Source organism: Panthera uncia (genome assembly GCF_023721935.1).
Source record: "Panthera uncia isolate 11264 chromosome C1 unlocalized genomic scaffold, Puncia_PCG_1.0 HiC_scaffold_4, whole genome shotgun sequence".
Lineage (NCBI taxonomy): Eukaryota > Metazoa > Chordata > Mammalia > Carnivora > Felidae > Panthera > Panthera uncia.
Window position 1 is genome coordinate 14,073,471 of NW_026057585.1, and position 13,790 is coordinate 14,087,260.

Here is a 13,790-nt window from a genome sequence, read left to right on the forward strand (position 1 = left end):
GCTTTCTTTACGTCTCATTCTGTACATTTTCTTTCCTAGGCAGTCCCACTTACTCTTCCATCTAGAGCATACCTTCCTTCTGCATGTACAAGCATTCATTGGACATCAATTGAGACACCTCAAACATAAACACAACATCATCTGTTCCCTAGACCTTCTTTTTCCATTTCGCTGAATGGTGTCATTAACTTCCTAGTTGCCCAAGCCAGAAATGTCAACATTATTCTGAGGTCTTGAGCTTTTCTTTATCCTCCTTCCATCCCTTTATACAGTCTTGCAGTTCTTAGAATATGCAGTATCTTTGAAGAAATTATTTCCTTTGCCTAGAACATTCCCTAGGTTAATGCCTACTTCTATAGGGAGATAGTAGAGTGTGATAGACAAGAAGTTAACCTTTGAGGTCAGAATACCTGGATTCATATTGCTTTGCTACTTCTAAGTCACTTTGTGTGGAAAATGTTCCCTGACAGTTCCACTCATCTCTCCCCCCTGCCAAAGAAAATTCTATACTCCATTCAGTGTCTCTATATTATGTTATTTTTTTTAATGTTTATTTATTTATTTTGAGAGAGAGAAAGTGTGTGTGAGCAGGGGAGTGGCAGACAGAGAGGGAGACACAGAATCTGAAGCAGGCTTCAGGCTCTGAGCTGTCAGCACAGAGCCCAACATAGGGCTTAAACCCACAAACTGTGAGATCATGACCTAAGCTGAAGTTGGACACTTAACTGACTGAGCCACCCAGGCACCCCTGTATTATGTTCTTAAGACATTTTTTTTTTGCTACCCTTATTATTGTACTTATTCCTCTGTGTTATAATTGCTTGTTTCCTTTCCTATTTTTCTCATTATACTATAAACTCCCAGAGGGAAGAAAGTAACTTTTGAACCATAATATTATGAATACACAGCCCAGCACGTGGCATGTTAATTTATTAATTTAACACCTATTTACTGAGCACACTTATCTCCATAGACCAAGGTGCAAGGTTGACAACAGTGAGCAAGAAAGACTAGTTTGCAGCTCTTATCAGGATTAATTTCTAAAGGAGGAAGCAACCAATAGATAGAAATGAACTAATTAAAATTGTGCTAAGTGTTAGAGAAGAATTCATGGAAAGAGCGAAGGAGGATTGTTCTAGGTAGAGGGGAGATCAAGTACAATGGTTTTGAGGTGGAATGGTGTTTGGAAAGGGGGCATTCAATGAATGAATAAACTGAAGGTGGGAAAACTAAGAACCAGAGAAGTGACTTGTCCACCATGATTGACAAGTAATGGAACCTAGATCCCCTGAGTCCAGTGTGATGCTCTTTCCAGAGAGTCACACTGCCTCAACATTTAGCAAAAACGGACAAGCTTAGCAAAAGCATGTATGATTACTGAAAAGAAAGTGAAATGCAAAACTTGTCAGAGTTCAGATTTTTAAAAAGAAAATTGTCATTTGAGGAAAGAATTGATGTCAGTAATAAAGAAATTAAAGCATATAAAATGCTGCTCTTGAATTCTGACTTAGGTAAGTACACAGTGGAATTTGAGAGAATTTTAAATAAAGTAAAGAAACTTAATTAAGCATTTATTCCTTACCTATTGTGTGGCAGGCACTGTGGTGTGTGACTAGGATGTGGTCACTGCACTGATTATTTACATTTTTCATGGAAGAGATTAAATAGGTTGATAATTTAAAATTAATAACTCTAATGGTAATTGATTTTACAGATTTTAAACCTATATGTGAATGTATTATTAAAAATCATTTGGTCTAGTACAAGTGCTGAGAAAATTGTCAGTCTTCATTAACAGGCGGTGAGATATGAAAAAAAAATCTTTGGGTTTTTGGTCTTTGTAAAAAGTTATCTTTTTAATTTATCAAGTGGTTATACTTTTCCTTATTATGTAATTCATATTTATATCGTATCAGATAATTGACATAGGGGAGAGTATATCTATTCCAGATGAATTTACTGAGCAAGAGAAGTGTTCTGGAGATTGGTGGAGGCGTTTGGTGGCAGCAGGTATAGCCGGGGCAGTTGCAAGGACATGCACGGCACCTTTTGACCGCTTGAAAGTCATGATGCAGGTAGATTGCACACTTTACCCCTTAATCATTAACATAACTTGAAAAACCCTCCTTAATTTTCAAAAGGAAATATTTTGACACATTTCATCCTATTTCCCATTAAAGTTTTACTTTTTCTGAAAATGTAAATTTTCTTACTTCAATATTAAAAGATTTCTTAATTTTCTTACAGATGCTTGTGTGCTATTTGAATTAGTTTTTATTGGAAATAATAATAGAACACTCTGTTAGAGGTTTTTTTTCCCCAGAAATATAACTAAATCTACCAAAGAAGTGATAAGACACCACTAGTCTTATTTATTGGTTATCTTTAGACTCTAGCACCTACATAATAACACAGTTGTATTCTACTAATGAAGTGTTAAGCATATTTCTAAGAACTGGAAAATAAGTTACTTAAAGTTTACTAGTGGCTGATACTTCACTAGAGGTAATGTCAAATTATTTTTATTTTACCGAGTAAGGATTATCAATGATAGTTTTAAAATAGTGCATAGTTTAGTCTGTTAACTATCATAATTCAAATTTAATATTTGCAGAATACTTTCTTTGCAAGGATATAAAAATTTATAATTCACAGTCTAGTGAGTTTAAATTTGTAATTAAACTTACATACTGGATGTTGTTTTGTCTTTTGTTTTTTTGGTAATATTGGTGACATTTGGTAATGGATTATGAATAGTGTTTTTCGGTTGATGGCTGATCTTACTTGTTACTCTTAGAAAATCTTATTTCTGACAGACTCAGATGTACACGTTGGGAGCTCTCAGAGGGGATAGTTCCCATCTCCTGACAATCTATTCCTGCTATTTTCCTTTGGCTTCCTTCCTTCTCTTGCCAAATGTTTACCATATTCTATGGCCTCTTCCTTATTTTTCTTAGTATGCTATCTCTTCAGAGCCATCATTTGTGTTGCAGGACACGTGGAACAATGAGATGCTGAATCTCAGGCACTTGGGTCCTGGGTTTCATGCCTTCTTTGTTCAGGGGCTTTCTGACAACATGTTGGGGGACATCATCTTCTACAGACAGAATGAAAAGTTTGCAGATCCTGCTACCTCTTATGGGTGCTAGGTGATGAGGCACAGTAGTAGCAGCCTAGGAATATCCTTCTCCCATTTTTTTTACAATAACCAAGTTGAGAACACTCAGATCTGTATCCACAATGCAACCCTAAACATATTTGCACTTTCTTTCTCCAGCTCTTCTGCATCTATAGCAGGAATGCCTCTTACTAAGTAGCAGTATATATGAATAATTTATATACTGTTTTTTGTTCTTGTAATGAACAGGATAATGTGAGCATGTTTTCATGTTATTTCAGATATTCTTCAAATATTTCAAATATTTGTGTATTCTTCAAATACAGGTTTTAATGACTGTATTATTTCAAGTGGATATGTCCTATTATTTTTGTTTTTTTTTCTATTCTTGGACATGTAGGTGGTTTTAAAATTCTTTTAAAATTATAATTCATAATAGTTCATAATTATTAACATCATTATTTATGAATATTTTTATCATATTTAGGATTATTTATTTAGAAATAGTTCCTAGAAATTAAGTAATGATTTGAACATTTAAAAAGCTGTGTGGGTGCACGTGCTTAGTGTTAAATTCTTTTCCAGACTTCTTCCCATAGGAGGTGAGAATACCCATTTCACCCTGCTCTCCCATTATTATTCTCTTATATCATAGCCAGGAGGGTATTTTACTGTTTTAGTTTTCACTCTCTTAAAAATAACATTTTTCTTATTATAAAATAAAACATTAGGAAAATGGGAAAATAAAGAAAAGTATAAAGGGGGACATTAAAATGACCTGTAATCCTTGTATATTAGTTTGCCAGGGATGCTGTAACAAAATATCACATACTGACTGGCTTACACAACCAAATTTTATTGTCTCACAGTTTTGGAGGCTAGAAATCTGAGATCAAGGTGTTGGCACCTTCTGAGGGCACTGAGGAAAGGATCTGTTCCAGGCCTTTCTCCTTGGCTTGGAGATGACTGTCTTTTCTCTGTGTCTCTTCACATTGTCTTCCCTCTCTACATATTTCTGTGTTCAAATTTCCTCATTTTATAAGGATACTAATCATATTAGATTTTAGAGCCCACTTTAAGACCTTACTTTAATTTTATTATCTGTATAAAGACCCTGTCTTCAAATAAGGTCACATTCTGAGGTAATAGGCATTAGGACTTCAACATGTAAATTTTAGGGGGACGCAGTTCATCCCACAACACCTTGCTACCCAGAAGTATCCACTTTTGAAAGTTTGACATATTCTCATCCATTCCTTTTTCAGTGCATATTTCAGTGTACTTTTTAATAATCTTGTGATATATTAACAGCAACACATTTTGTGTGTGTAAAAATTTTCTGGTAAGTCATTCCTGTTTTCTTTAAGTTCTTCTTTTCTTTGATATATGAGATTAAAGTATGTATTTGGTAAAACAAAAGAATTAATATATCAATTTTATATGTCTCCAAACAAAAATGAAAATGGTGTTGAATATCATAGATATTTATATTTATATATCATTATTTTATTAGCAATAATAACATCATTGTCATATTACCAACAAAATAAATTAAAAAATAAATTTCCTGTTCATTTCTAGGTTCATAGTTTAAAGTCAAGGAGACTGAGATTGATTGGTGGGTTTGAGCAGATGGTAAAAGAAGGAGGAATTCATTCTCTTTGGCGGGGGAATGGTGTAAATGTTTTTAAAATTGCACCTGAGACAACACTCAAGATTGGGGCCTATGAACAGGTAAAATGTTACTTCTTGTGGAATTTTATGATAAAGATCAGGTTTTAAATTTAATTAAAAAATTTGAACTTTCATGAGAGAGAAAACTGGCATGTGCACAAGCAGTAGATATCATTGTGTAAATGATACTTTGAAGATATTGTGGGTTTGGTTCTGGATCACTGCAATAAAGGGAGTCAAATATGTTTTTGGTTTCCCAGTGCATATGAAAGTTATGTGGTCTATTTAGTGTGCAATAGCATTGTATCTAAAACAAAAATCAAAAAAACCAAAAAAAAAACCAACTATGTATTTACTCTAAGTAAAAGTACTTTATAAGCATCATCTGAACTTTTAGTGAGTTCTAATCTTTTTGCAAATGGAAGGTCTTGCTTTCATGGGTATGGTTGCTAACTGATTAGGGTGGTGGTTGCTGAAGGTTGGGGTGGCTGTGGCAATTTCTTGAAATAAGACAGCAATGAAGTTTGCCCCATTGATGAACTCTTCTTTTCATAAACATTTTCTATGTAGCATGTGATGCTGTTTATTAGCATTTTACCCACAGTAGAACTTTTTTCGAAATTAGAGTCAATCCTGTCAAACTTGCCACTGTTTTATCAACTAACTTTATATAATAATCTAAATCCTTTGTTGTCATTTTACCAGACTTCACAGCATCTTCACCAGGAGTAGATTCCATTGCAAGGAAACACTTTTTTTGTTCTTCTATCAGAAGAAACTTTATCTGTGAAAGTTTTATAATGAAATTACAGCAGTTCAGTCCCATCTTCAGGCTCCACTTCTGATTCTAGTTTTCTTGCTGTTTCCATCACATCTGCAGTTACTTCCTCCACTGAAGTCTGGAGCCCCTTCTTCCAAACTCTTATTAATTGATTAATTGATATTTTGACCTCTTCCCATGAATCATGAAAATTCTTAATGACATCTAGAAAGGTGAATCCTTTCCCGAAGGTTTTCTGTTTACCTTCTGTAGATCTGTCAGAGGAATCTATGGCAGCTATAGTCCCCTGCTGTCAACCCTGAGACAGTCATCTTTGGGTCTTTCAACAAGGACTCCCTTCTTCTCTTAGAAACATAGTCTACTGGTAGGTTCTCCAGGCATGATAAAATTCATTGTAATATTTCTACCTTCCTGAGTCTGCTGACCCCTTCCTCAACAATCTGTCAAGACTTTAACATCTCTATCTCATTTGCTGCCAGCTGTAGTTGTGTCCAAGCTTTAAAGAGCAGTCCCAGTAGTATATTCCAACCGGCTTTAGGAGTCCTGTGTCATGAGAGAGTGTTCCACATCAGTAAAGTCTTCTCTATCCAGCATTACATCCCACCTCTCATATCCCCCCGGTCAGTACTCTTGTGATCCACTCTCACACCATTCCCTTGGTTCCTTCCAGCCCATAGTAGCCAGGTCTTTGGGCTGTCTGAGGACTGACCCTATATAAGTTATTGGTTGAGAGGCAGTAAGAGGCAGTCATAGGTGGGACAGATTGTGGGAAAAGCAAACATCCTCTTGTTAGGTATCTGCCTTTTTGAGGCCTTTACATTGCCTCTGGACAAAGAGAAGCTTCTCTGCTCTAGGATTAGGAAGGAGGCAACTTTTTGCCAAATTGGAGGGTGCTAGAGACTACATTTTCTAGGCATATACATCCAAATGTCCCCATCCCATGTGTCAGGGTCTTACTCCTCCCCAGCGAGGGTCTTCACTTTACCATAGGAGACCTTTTGAGACTCTACATGGTTTCCTTAGTAACTGTTACCTTTACATTTATATCCTGGGCCTGATTTGTAGTTATCCATGAGGCTCTCTTTAAATGCTTATATGAAGGCCTTACGGTGTTCATAATATGATTTAAGGTGATAATCAGCTGATCTAACCTTGACATTATCTGCCTTCAAAGTATCTAAGACATGGGGTGCCTGGGTGGCTCAGTCGGTTAAGCGTCCAACTTCAGCTCAGGTCATGATCTCATGGTTTGTGGGTTTGAGCACCGTATCAGGCTCTGTGTTGGATTCTGTGTCGCCCTCTCTCTCTGCCCCTCTCACACTCGCACTCTGTCTCTGTCTCTCTCTTAAAAATAAATAATTTTAAAAAAAAGGATCTAAGACATGATGAATCACTAAACTCTACACCTGAAAATAATACCACACTATATGTTAGCTAACTTGAATTTAAATAAAATCTTGGAAGGAAAAAGAAAATAAGAAAAAACAAACAAAAACCCCAAAAAACAAAGTTTCTAAGACAGTGAATTAGAGCCAGCCACCTCTACAATCTTGTAATTTTCCCCGTGCTGTTCAAGTATTAGGGCAACTGCATAATATAATGCTTTGCTGCCTATGAATATCTCATCCCAACCCACCATGACTATGAATCTTAGTAATTGTAATGCCATAGCTTACCATAGATTATCATCATCCCATTTACCAACCAAGATCCCATAATTGTCCAGTAACTGGTGAGTGATCCACTCTCTACGTCTACTTTCTAGGACCACTTTTCAAAGAACCAGCTTTTGATTTTATTAATTTTCTCTATTGATTTCCTATTTTCAATTTCATTGCTTTCTGTTCTAATTCTTATTACATATTTTCTTCTGCTTACTTTGGATTTAATTTTCTCTTCTTTTTCTAGTTTTCTAAGGTGGAAACTTAGATTATTGATTTTTAGGTCTTTGTTCTTTTTTAATATATGTATTTAATGCTATAAATTTCCCTCTAGTACTGCTTCCAACTCCTTTTGATAAATTGTGTTTTTATTTTCATTTGGTTCAAAATACTTTAAAATTCCTCCTGAGGTTTCCTTTTCGGCTTGTGTGTTATTTAGAAGTGTGTTTTTAAATCTCCACATATTTTGGTAAATTTGGTAGATATTTTAAAAATAGTTTTTCTGTTACTGATTTCTAACTTTATTCCACTGTGGTCTCGGAGCAGCCATTGTATGCTTTCCATTCTTTAAACTTTTTGTTTTTAATGTTTATTTAGTTTTGAGAGAGAGAGACAGAGAGAGACAGATCTCAGGTGGGAGAGGGAGACATAGAATCCGAAGCAGGCTCCAGGCTCTGAGCTGTCAGCACAGAGACCCATGGGGGCTTGAACTCAGAAGCTGTGAGATCATGACCTAAGCCGAAGTTGGACACTTAACCGGATGCTTAACCAACTGAGCCATCCAGGCATCCCCATTCTTTTAAATTTGTTAAGGTGTGTGTGATGGCCCAGAATTTGGTCTTTATTGGTGAATGTTCCATGTGAGCTTGAGAAAAATGTGTACTCTGCTATTCTTGGATGAAACAATCTGGATGTCAGTTATATACAGTTGATTGATGGTGGTGTTGAGTTCAGTTATGTCATTACTGATTTTTTTTTTTTTTTTTGCTGGATCTGCCCATTTCTAATAAAGGATATTGAAATCTCCAGCTATGATAGTGGATTCATCTACTACTCTTTGCACTTCAATCAGTTTTGGCCTCATGTAGTTTGATGCTCTGTTGTAAGGCACATACATGTTAAAGATTGTTTTGTCTTCTTAGATAATTAACCCCTTTATTATTATGTAATGCCCTTCTTTATCCCTGGTAACTTTCCTTGGTCTGAAGTCTGGTCTGTCTGAAATTAATATAGTTACCCCACTTTCTTTTGGTTGGTGTCAGCATGGTATATTTTTCTCCATTCACATTTAATTTGTATGTGTCTTTATATTTAAAGTGGATTTCTTATAGATAACATATAGTTGGGTCTTGTTTTTTTGATCTACTCTGACAATTTCTGGCTTTCAATTGGTGCATAGGGCCACTTTTGAAGTAATACCAACTGTTTTAATTTGGGTTCCCCCGCTCCCCTCAAACAGAGTCTGGGTACAGCTAGCTTATTTGTGAAGAAGCAGGGACAGTGAGACATGGAAGGAAGAAAAGCCAATATAAGGGTACATAAATGAGGTTTCAGCTACAGGAAGTAGGGGCTTGATTCTGAGGGAACTTCTAGGAAGTATACAGAATGGTTCTCAGAATTATCTGCCTGAAAGAAGAGAGCTGAGCTATTTATCTGCCAGTTTATATCCCATACTATATGAGGATTGCTCTTATGACTTTAACTTCCCCAGACTTCTGGGCTGGACAGTCTCCTACAGCTTCAGAGAAGGCCCTGAGGCAGCAAAACAGAGAGATGAAAGGCTTGTGTTTTTGATGGTGTTCTGTCAGTGAAGTGAGTCTGTGAGTCTGTACAGAACTGTCCAAATGTGATGCAGAGCTCTGGAAGTGTCTGCCACGGCCAGGTGTCTGCCTGCTTACATTTGGGGGCCTGAGAATTGCTTTAGAGATCAATGGAACATAGGGTCTTGTAGGCTTTGCTATGGGTTTTCTAGTATACAATTGTTTCAGAAGTTTCTTAGACTTCTTCTTTGTTTGTTTCCAGTCAATACCACATAGCATAACCACATCCAAAAATCTCTTCTCTGATATTTTATTTTCTAGCTCCTGTGCTTAGTCATTCCCCTTCTCTCTCATTTTTATAGTAGGCTATGTTGATGTGAACTGAAACAATAAACTGAAATCAAATGACAGAGCCCCTAATATGATTTTTTTCAGATAGGCAAGTGCTTTAGGACAATCTTATTTCCTTCTGTTGGGGTACAGAAGCAGGTGGCCTTTCCAACTTGGAAACCCACCATTCTTGAATACAAAGCCAGGCTCAGAAAACTCCCATAGCAGAGCTCCATTCCCTTCCATTTCTGCTTGCAAACTGGCTTTGGAGAGCAGAAAAGCAGAGAGATATATTACCTCATATCTTATAGATTGTGCCAAAAGCAGCAAGGAACATGCAACACTGACCAATATTCTGAGATTTTACAATCAGTTTTCCTAGAACTTCAGGCTCAAAAAGCACACCATCTGCCTCCCACATTATCACAGCGGACGCTTTATCAAGCATTTCCACAAAGCATTAGAAAGATCATCATCTGCTTAGACTGTAATATCTGTGTCCTAACAATAAAGCCAGTGCCACATATTTTAGGTTTTAGTTATGGTAGTACCCTACATCTAGTGACCAATTTCCGTTCTTGTTGGGGTTCATTCTAAGCTGTTTTAACAAACAGATTCCAAAACACAACAACTTAAATGAGATAGAGGCAAGTGATCCATGGCTAACAGCACATCTCTGCCATCTTCAGTGCCTAGCTTCAGAGGTTGCTTCCGTCTTTGCCATTCCTGAGGTGGAGGAAAGAGGTGTCCAGGACAGGCAACTTGAAGAAGATGTCAGAGTTTGCACACTCAGCTTCTCCTCATATCTCTTTGGCTAAAATTAGCCACTTAGCCACACAACCTAATTGCAAGAAAGAAGAGGGAAATGTAGTTGGCAACTGAGTCAGCTGTGCTACTAAAAGGAAGAAGAAGGTGGTGGGTGTTAGGTGCTGGGAACATGTAGCAGTCTCTGCCTTCACTGAATCAATCACACTTTCTGATGGGGAGTTACTGATTTGAGAACCAGAGTTAGTTGAATTATATTGATGATAGACCTCTAGGAAAAGCAAACAGGAAGACATCTTACCTAACAGGTGACAAGATAATCAGTTTGCTAAGGCTGTCTTGGATCCTAAATGAGTTTAGTTTCAGTCTCCATGAAACTTGACTTACTTTACTTCCTGCGAAGCCTGACCTTTACGCTATTGTTTTCCTTATTTCCACATGTGTTATTGCAATAACCTCCCTGCTGTTTAAGCTAACCAGAGTAAACCATTGTTCCTTGTAACAAAAGGAGCCTCTCACAATAAGTTACTGTTCTTGATTATCCAGTAACCAAGCAATATTAAGTACCTTGCATATCTAAGACATGGGGCTAAAAAGAGATAACAGATGCAATTTCTGTCCCTTTTTGTCATTTGCATGCCCTTTATGAAATAGTACATTCATTAATATGCTTACGTGATTTAATGTTGCTAACTCATTCTGTGGGGAAGAAAAAGGAAAAAGGAGGCCAAATAGAAGTCTTACTTATTATTTTAGACAACTAATTGCGTAAAAATTAAAATCAAGTATTTCTCTAGATGCTAATGTTAGGTGTCTGGAATACTTTTTCAAATAATTTTATATTACTAATTAACATTATAAACTTAGAAACAATATATGTATATATATATATATATATATATATATATATTCCATTTCAGTAATATTATATATTTCAATGCTTTTATTTATACAGTATAAAAAATGGCTTAGTTTTGATGATGCTAAAGTAGGAATTACTGAGAGATTTGTATCTGGCTCATTGGCTGGTGCAACTGCCCAGACCTGTATTTACCCCATGGAGGTATGTATTATTATAAAACTGTAAGTAAAGTAATGTTTTCAGTGCAAATTATAACTTTTTAAAGTAAATGAATCCCAGATCAGGATTTTGTACAATAAACAGCTTTCTAGCTACAGGATTTAAATCTCACACTAGTGAGTGTTAGTTGGACCTAGTAAATGTTTTCTTTTGTTTATTTAGGATCAAGGTAGTGTTGTAGACCTATCAAGAAGATACATACATGTATCAAGAAGAAAAAAATTTCATTGATTGCTTGCTTGATTGATAGAATCACTTAATCATTAATCATGTCAAATTTGTATTGCATAGTCACTAAGTTTAAGGCATTTTTCTAGATCCAGAGATAAGCCAGAGAGGCATTTTGGTCAGTCTATAAGAGGAGATAAAAATGTGCATCAATAATCATGATTTGGTCATTTGGTCAGTCTAGAAGAGGAGAGATAAAAATGTACATCAATAACAATGATCCATAATAGAAAATTTGAATTCTAGAAGAGAGATCAATATGAAGTACTATGGAAATTTAGCGGGGGAGAAATGATTTCCAGTTAGTGATTTCATGAAAGACATAAATAGAATATGTGAGTTTGGCTTAAATTTTGGACATTTAGAGATAATGAGGAAGAGCATTTTGGGTGGAAATAATGACTTAAAGGAATGGAGGCAAAGGAGTAGATTTTTAGGTTTGGACTGGACACTGGATAATACCATGGATAATGGGTTGGAGGCAGATCAGAAAGGCTCTTGAATGCAATGTAAGAAATATAATTTTAATTTCTTAAAAAATAAGAAGCCATTTAAGACTTTGGAAGCTGAAATATAATCTTGGTAAAGTTTTCTAGAGTGAGGGAGACGTGAGATGACGATAAACAAGATACTGCCATCATTTGGGGAGTGATGGTAAAGACTTGGAGTATGACATTGACTGGAGGAAACTGAGTCCTTTTAGAGTTGTCACAAGAACCGACAGTGCGAGATGTGGCAGGAAGGAGAAAGGGAAAGGAAGAAGGTGAAGCTCTGTCCGGGTTCTGTGCTTAAGTGTTTAGGAGAGTTACATCTGAGTTACACCTCTAATGGAGTTTGAGAGTGGTAGAAGTGGCCCAGGTGGTGAGAGATGATGAGTTCAGGTTTGCACATATTTGAGTTTTTGTTGGACAACCAGGTTATGATTTTCAGCGGGCAGTTGCAAATGTGATACCGAGACTTGAGAGATTTCAAGTCTTGATGTGTCATCTGCAAAGAAGTGCTAGTTAAAACCATGAGATTACTTAGAAAAAAGTAGTGTGTGGTGCTTTTTTCTTTTCTTTTCTTTACTTTTTTTTTTACACTGAGAAGAAAACTTTGGAGAAGACCTTAATTTAGGGAGTGAGTGGGGAAAAAAACCTTCCAGTGAAGCAGACAGAAAAGATTTACTTGGGTAAGAAAGGAGAGTTCACTGCCCTGGAGAGGGCAGAGAGTTTTAAGAATGGGATTATCCAAAGTGTGCCTCCTTCAGAGAACTTCTTCAAGCAAAGCCTTCTAACTCATGGCTCAGAGGCAGCTCCAACAAGATAACACAATTTGCCCAATCAAGAAAAAGTTTATGCTGTTTTTTGTCTTGGCTGTTTTGGAGAGCCATTTCTCTAAGTATATATGGAGCTCCTTACATTAAATTAATGGAATTTGGGGCGCCTGGGTGGCGCAGTCGGTTAAGCGTCCGACTTCAGCCAGGTCACGATCTCGCGGTCCGTGAGTTCGAGCCCCGCGTCAGGCTCTGGGCTGATGGCTCGGAGCCTGGAGCCTGTTTCCGATTCTGTGTCTCCCTCTCTCTCTGCCCCTCCCCCGTTCATGCTTTGTCTCTCTCTGTCCCAAAAATAAATAAAAAAACGTTGGAAAAAAAAATTAAAAAAAAATTAATGGAATTTAAGAAAACAGAAATGTTCTATAAGGAGAACTGCATAGGAATGTTGATCACAGACAGACTACTGAAGCCTACTATTGCCCCCATAGCTCCTGTTATGTTATTACTTTATGGGCACAAAATGAGCCTGTCATATCTAATAATTATAGTTAATACACTTCACTGTTACAAGAGTTCTTAGAGTATGTATTTTAAATATACACAAAAAAATTTTTTTTCCATATTGGTTCTTCACTTTAACATGACCATTTACTTTTGTTAAACTTGGAATTTGTCTACAGTTGCTTTATTTTGAAGCAATAATGTTACCTCAAATGAGTTTGTTTTAGAATATGTTACCTTACAGCACATTAAAGAAGTTTGGACAGATGTTATCCATCAAAACCACAGTGATTAATTGTATTTTCCTATTTAAATGATTTTTAAAAACTCTGTACTGTGTCAACTGTTTATAATTAAAAGTCAGTTAGAGAGGGAGTGGCTGGGTTGCTCAGTCCATTAAGCATCTGACTCTATTTCAGATTTGGTCATGATCTCATGGTTTGTGAGATCTCATGGTTTGTGATTTCATGGTTTGTGAGGTTTCTGAGCAGACGGTGTGGACAGCATGGAACCTACTTGGGATTCTCTCTCACTCTCCCTCTCTCTGCCCTTCCTGCCTCTCTTAAGTAAATAAATAAATATTTTAAAAAAATAGCCGGGGCACCTGGGTGGCTCATTTGGTTAAACATCCAACTC

The 13,790-nt window shown here is 36.6% G+C and overlaps 1 protein-coding gene across 3 annotated transcripts in view; it reads left to right on the forward strand.

Annotated features, from left to right (window-relative positions):
• The window catches only part of LOC125912321 (calcium-binding mitochondrial carrier protein SCaMC-1), a 144,148-nt gene that overhangs the window by 32,790 nt on the left and 97,568 nt on the right, over nt 1–13,790 (forward strand). Inside the window, exons 6-8 of one of the 3 annotated variants that reach the window (XM_049616681.1) lie at nt 1,917–2,075; nt 4,700–4,852; nt 11,045–11,152. The exons of 1 other annotated variant lie outside the window; for it this stretch is intronic. In XM_049616681.1, the coding sequence (XP_049472638.1) occupies nt 1,917–2,075; nt 4,700–4,852; nt 11,045–11,152 (420 nt within the window). The remainder of the gene's footprint in view (nt 1–1,916; nt 2,076–4,699; nt 4,853–11,044; nt 11,153–13,790) is intronic. One more of the 3 variants, XM_049616680.1, reaches the window with a different exon arrangement.